Genomic DNA, 6,749 nt, shown 5'->3' on the forward strand with positions numbered 1-6,749 from the left:
GCTCTTTAGTGTTGCCAATATTTAAGATTGTGAAGCAGTCCTGAGGCCAAAATGTTTGAAACCAGCTTGTTTAGACCAACCAAATTTACCAGTCAAGAGCTGGGCATCAGATCAGGCCCTTGTTAGCCAGGAAGCGGCAAGAGGAATAGATGTTAGCTGGGGATACAGCAGTATCTGCTGTGCTTACATTCCTTCTATCTGTGATTCTCAAGCTGGGCTTGCATCACGGGAAAGCTTAAATCACAGTAAAGCTAAAACTACGACTGCTGGGCCCCACCCCCAAGTGTTTAAGTAGGCCTGGGGTGAGGACCGAGAATACGCCAAACAGAATTTTTCAGGTGAATCTGATGCTACTAGCAGGGAACTAGTGTTTGGGGGCGTGCTTTCATAGCAATGGTAGGTGCTCTTTAAGCCGTTGAACACATTCAGCACTTGAGGGCTGCACGGTGTTGAATAAAGGTGGTGATTTTCACAGTTTATCTTAAAGCAGATACTGCCAGTTCAAAAATTGGACTCATGCTGTTAACAGGCATTGGGACTGTGAAGACCCATTATTTAGTCTGTGCCTTCCAGAACTCATGAATTAGAGAAAGACCTGTACCGACAAAGAAAATACCGCTGCAAGTGCAGTGAGAGGCACAGAAGGAGATGGATGTGGTTCGACTGTGGAAAGCCTCCTGGAAAGTTCCGGGAGGATTACAGGACGCGTGGCCACCACCTCCAAGAACCTGCCGCCGCTCCCAGACCAGCGCCGGAAACGCTTTGGCTTGGAGTCACGTGGGCGCCTCCTCAGCGGCACCACCTCCCCTGACCGGCCGGAAGTGGCGCGCGCGCCTGCTCAGTACGCGCGCGGCCCGGCCTACGCCGCTCCCTCGGAGCCGCCGTACTGCTTCCCCGTCGGGTTGGTGAGGCATGGAGCCGGTGGGCGGTGGCGGTGGCGGTGGCGGTGATCGCCGCGGCTCCTCCCCCGCAGACCTGCGAAGCACCTTCGTGTTGAGTAACCTAGCGGAGGTGGTGGAGCGTGTCCTCACCTTCCTGCCCGCCAAGGCGTTGCTGCGGGTGGCCGGGTGAGGGGAGAGGAGGCGGGAAGCTTACCTCGGGACTTGCCTGGGCTGGCGGGGTGGGCGGATACCGTCGGGACCCAGGGATGACCCGGGCTCCCTATCCCTACCCCTGCCCCAGGTGGTGGCCCCATAAGCTAGGTACCCCGGCCGTAGTGCTCCCGTGGACCTTTCCCAGAGGAGCCAGGTTTTCTCTGCCCCCGGCTCTCCCTCCGAACCGGCGCCCGACGCCTCCCCCTCCTGGGGACTTTGGATCCCGCAGGAATCTCCTGCAGTTGCGCTAATGGGTGGTGGGGGCCGGTGGTTTGTGAGCCGCGGGAGAGAGGGAAGTGAACGTCCGTTCACAGCCCTTTGTGCGTTTGCGTCCCCAGCGTGTGTCGCTTATGGAGGGAGTGTGTGCGCAGAGTGTTGCGGACCCATCGGAGTGTGACCTGGATCTCCGCGCGCTTGGCGATTGCCGGCCACCTGGAGGAGCATTGCTTGGTCCGCGTGGTAGCTGAAAAGCTTGAGGTAAGTAAGAATGGGTGTTGTTTACAGTCCTTTGCAGTGTTGGTGGGTCAGTCGTTGAGAACTAAATGCAACAATTTTGTATATGACGTTACTTTTTGTAATTTAGGCAGGTTTTTCTCGTGACGTGAAAAGATTTTGTAAACATCAGTTTTAATGACTATATTGTAAGGATGTGCCATGGCTGCTTTGACCGTTCTTCACATATTGGGCACTTTATGTATCCAGATTGCCACTGTTATGAAAATGCTGTTTAGAACCATACTTTTACCTGCTTTCCTTGTCACTGTTTTGCAGGGGTGGTAACTGAAGGCTCTCTATTGCATAGTGTCACATAAAAATGCCAAGAACCAATACTGAAACCCCAAAATTTCAATCCCTGGTCCTGTTTAAAATGATATGTTTAGTATAATCTAAATTATTAAAAGCAAAAAAGGAAGAACAGAAAAGAAATAAGCCAAAATGCTAGCAACAGTTTCCTTTGGGGGTAGAAGTGTGTGTGTGTGTGTGTGTGTGTGTGTGTGTGTGTGTACACTGTGTTTTTAAAAACTTTTGTTTCTTTTCCTTCAGATTTTTACCACTGCAAGTATTATTTTTATTTAGCTTTAAAAGTTTATATATTGCAATGGCTGTTAAAGCCAGGCAGACATAGGTGTGAACCCAGCTTTGGCACATACTACTAGCTGTGTGATTTTGAAAATGTTACCTAAACTCTCTGAGCCTGTAAAATGAAAATAATGCCGTTTACACTCTTACAGAGTTGTAAGGATTAAATAATGGAAAGTTAACCCATGTAACATTACCTACAGTGCCAGGAATATAATGTTTTCAATAATTGAAAGTATTATTCTCTATTAATATCATTACTAAAATTCATATACTAATACCCTTAAAGAAATTTATATATTGTAGAAAACTCTAGTGTGGAGACAAAAACATGAAAACCTTGTCCAAATCATTCATGCTCTTTTTCTTTGTGTTTGCCAAATTATCTAGTAGACATGATACTTTATAGCCATAAAGAAAGTTGATTTAGCATTTTTACTAGAAATATTTTAAAATCCACTGAAAATTTTATAAGACATCTTGTCATTTGGAACTTCTTTAAATGAGATTCTAGTTGTCTTCTATTTTGCTTTGAGAACATTTCATGTTGATGACTGCCACTGTCACTTCTAGTGAGACTTGGGAAGGAAAATTCAGCAGCTGCTTCTCAGTACGTACCAGAAAAGAGAATCATAAAACCTCAGGGTTAGACTTCCAAACTTTAAGAATAGGAAACCCAGGGCCTAAGCACTTCCAGGGGTTATTCTGCTGGTTTATGGCAGAGTCAGCACTAACACCTAAATCTCTTAAATTCTCTCTCCTTTACTCACTATACCCAGCATCACGAACTCAAATGACTCCAGAGTTAGGTAACTCACAGTGGGTGGATGACTCAGTGTGACATCATAAAAAGTAATAGGGCTATGGCAGACCAGATAGTGCTTGCTTCTCCTTGGCCCCAGTCAGGGGGAATGCAGTCTAATAAGTGTTGCCAGAATGTCTACTTTTTCAAAATAAATCCACATTTTATATAAATATTTTGTGGGAATTTTAAATGTTGGCAACTGAAATACGTGTGTGTGTCTGTCTGCTTTGTTTTCTTCGGGAAAATTAATTATTTTACAATTTAAGTATGCTTGACTTACATCACTAAGTTAGTTCCAGATGTACAATATAGTGATTTAATATTTCTATACATTACAGAATGATCACCATAAGTCTAGTTCTCCTCTGTCACCATACAGAGTTATTATAATATTGATTATATTCCCCATGCTGTACATTTCATCCCTGGGACTCATTTATTTTGTAACAGGGAGGTTGTACCTCTTAATCTCCCTTACCTGTTTTAGTCATCCCCCAACTTCCCTCCCCAATGACAGCCACCTGTTTATTCTCTATCTATGATTGTTTCTGACTTGTTACATTTGTTCATTTGTTTTGTTTTTTAGATTCCACATATAAGTTAAATCATATGATATTTGCCTTTCTCTGACTTATTTTACTTAGCCTAATACCCTCTAGGTCCAACTGTATTGTCACAAATGGCAAGATTTCATTCTTTTTTTATGGCTGAGTAATATCACATTGTAGGTATACCACATCTTTATCCATTCATCTATTTGTGGGCACTTAGGTTGCTTCTGTATCTTGGCTATTGTAAATAATGCTGCAGTGCATATATCTATTCAAATTAGTGTTTTTGTTTGTTTTTTCTCCCAGAAAAATACCCAGAGGTGGTATTGCTGGTCATATGGTAGTTCTGTTTTTAATTTTTTGAGGAACTTTCATACTGTTTTCTACAGTGGCTATATCATTTTACATTCCCATCAGCGATGCATGAAGTTACCTTTTCTCTGCATCCTTGCCAACACTTATTGTTTCTTCTCTTTGATAGTACCTATTCTGACTAGTATGAGGTGGTATCTTGTTATGGCTTTGATTTGCACTTCTCTGATGATTAGTGATGTTGAACATCTTTTCATGTGTCTGTTGCTTGTCTGTAAGTCTTCTTTGGAGTCTATGCAGGTTCTCTGCCTTTTTTTATATATAAATAATTTTTATTGGAGTATGGTTGCTTTACTCTGCCTATTTATTAATTGTGTTGTTTGTTTTTTTGCATAAGTTATATGAGTTCTTTGTAGATTTTGGATATTAACCCCCATAAGAGATATATATTGTTTGCAAATATCTTCTCCCATTCAGTAGGCTGCCTTTTGATTTTGTTGATAGTTTCTTTCACTGCAAAAGCTTTTTAGTTTGATATAGTCCCATTTGTTTATTTTTGCTTTTGTTTCCCTTGCCTGAGAACACATATCCAAAAAATATTGTGAAGACTCATGTCAAAGAGTGTACTGCCTATGTTTTCTTCTAGTAATTTTATGGTTTTAGGTCTTACATTTAAGTCTTTAATGCCTTTTGAGTTTATTTTTGTGTACAGTGTGAGAAAGTAGTCTAGTTTGATTCTTCTGCATGTAGCTCTTCAGTTTTCCCAACACCATTTATTGAAGAGGCTGTCTTTTCCCCATTGTATATTCTTGCCTCCTTCATCATAGGTGAATTGACTATGTAAGTGTGGGTTTATTTCTGGACTCTATTCTGTTACATTGATCTATGTGTCTGTTTTTGTGCCAGTACCACAGTGTTTTGATTACTGTAGTATAGTTTGAAATCATGGAACGTGACATCTCCAGCCTTGTTCTTTTTTCTCAAGGTTGTTTTGGCTATTCCGGGTCCTTTGTGTTTCCATACAAATTTTAGAATTATTTGTTGTAGTTTTATGAAAATGCCTTTTGGTATTTTCATAGGGATTGCATTGAACCTATAGTATGTTGGGGCATATGGTCATTTTCACAATATTAATTCTTCAGTTGATGACCACAGCATATCTTGCCATTTGTGTCATCTTCCGTTTCTTTCATCAGTGTCTTATGATTTCCTGAGTACAGACCTTTTACCTCCTTGGTTATTTTATTCCTAGGGCTTTTTAAAAAAATTATTTTCTTTATTTTTTTGGCTGCGTTGGGTCTTAGTTGAGGCACATGGGATCTTCGTTGAGGCATGGAGGATCTTTCATTGTGGCACATGGTCTCTTCATTACAGTGCTTGGGCTTCTCTGTAGTTGTGGTGGGTGGGCTCTGTAGTTTGCGGCATGTGGGCTCACTCATTGAGGTGCGTGAGCGCAGTAGTTGTGGTGTGCGGGCTTAGTTGCCCTGCGGCATGTGGGATCTTAATTCCCCAAACAGGGATCGAACCCACGTTCCCTGTGTTGGAAGGCGGATTCTTTACCACTGGACCACCAGGGAAGTCCCTTTTATTATTTTTTTAATATCTATTATTTAGGCTGTGGCATGTGGGATCTTTGTTGCTGCGTGTGGGGTCATTTTAATTGCGGCATGTGGGATCTTTAGTTGCAGCATGCAGGATCTTTAGTTGCAGCATGCTGGCTCTTTTAGTTGGGGCATGCGGGATCTAGCTCCCTGACCAGGGATTGAACCCGGGCCCCCTGCATTGGGAGCATGGAGTCTTAACCACTGGACCACCAGGGAAGTCCCAGTTCTTTTTGATGTAAGTGATGTTTTCTTAATTTCTCTTTCTGATAGTTCTTTGTTAGTGTATAGAAACACAACAGATTTCTGTATATTAATTTTGTATCCTGAAACTTTACTGAATTCAGTTAATAGCTCTAATTTTTTTTGGTAGTTTCTTTAGGGTATTCTGTATATAGTATTATGTTATCTGCAAACAGTGAGAGCTTTACTTCCTTTCCAATTTGGATTCCATTTATTTCTTTTCCTTGTCTGATTGCCATGGCTAGAACTTGCAATACTATGTTGAACGAAAGTGGCAAGAGTGGGCATCCTTGTCTTGTTCCTAATCTTAGAGGAAATGTTTTCTTTCAGCTTTTCACTATTTAGTATGGTGTCTATTTAGTATGATGTTAGCTGTGAGTTTGTCATATGTGGCCTTTATTATGTAGAGGTATGTTTCCTCTATATCCACTTTCTGGAGTTATTATCATAAATGGATATTGAATTTTGTCAAAAACTTTTTCTGCATTTATTGAGATGATCATATTTTTATTCTTAAGTTTGTTCATGTGGTGTATTACATGGATTGACTTGCAGATATTGAACCATCCTTGCATCCCTGGGATAAATTCCACTTGATCATGGTGTATAATTCTTTTAATGTATTATTGAATTTGGTGTGCTTATACTTTGTTGAGGAGTTTTGCATCTATGTTCATCAGGGGTATTGGCTTGTAATTTTCCTTTTTTGTGGTGTCTTTATCTGGTTTTGGTATAGGGTGATGCCTCATAAGAATGAGTTTGGAAGCATTTCTTCCTCTTCTTTTTTTTGGAATAATTTAAGAAGGATAGGTGTTAACTCTAAATGTTTGGTAGAATTCACCTGTGAAGCTCCATGGTCCTGAACTTTTGTTTGGGAGTTTTTAAACTACTGATTCAGTTTCAGTGTTGCTAATTGGTCTGTTCATATTTTCTGTTTCTTTCTGATTCAGTCTTAGGATATTATATGTTGCTAGAAATTTATCCCTTTCTTCTAGGTTGTCCATTTTATTGGCATGTAATTGGTTTTTTTTTTTTTTTTTTTTTGGTACGTGGGCCTCTCACT

General features: G+C 41.1%; 1 protein-coding gene across 1 annotated transcript in view; it reads left to right on the forward strand.

Annotated features, from left to right (window-relative positions):
• Positions 1-817: 817 nt before the first annotated feature.
• FBXO22 (F-box protein 22) overlaps positions 818-6,749 on the forward strand; it is a 30,821-nt gene continuing 24,889 nt past the window's right edge. The window contains exons 1-2 of the mRNA XM_024768986.1: positions 818-1,067; positions 1,433-1,571. Of these exons, the coding sequence (XP_024624754.1) occupies positions 913-1,067; positions 1,433-1,571 (294 nt within the window). The 5' untranslated portion in view covers positions 818-912. The remainder of the gene's footprint in view (positions 1,068-1,432; positions 1,572-6,749) is intronic.

Source organism: Neophocaena asiaeorientalis, unplaced genomic scaffold, assembly GCF_003031525.2.
Source record: "Neophocaena asiaeorientalis asiaeorientalis breed wild unplaced genomic scaffold, Neophocaena_asiaeorientalis_V1.1 scaffold879, whole genome shotgun sequence".
Lineage (NCBI taxonomy): Eukaryota > Metazoa > Chordata > Mammalia > Artiodactyla > Phocoenidae > Neophocaena > Neophocaena asiaeorientalis.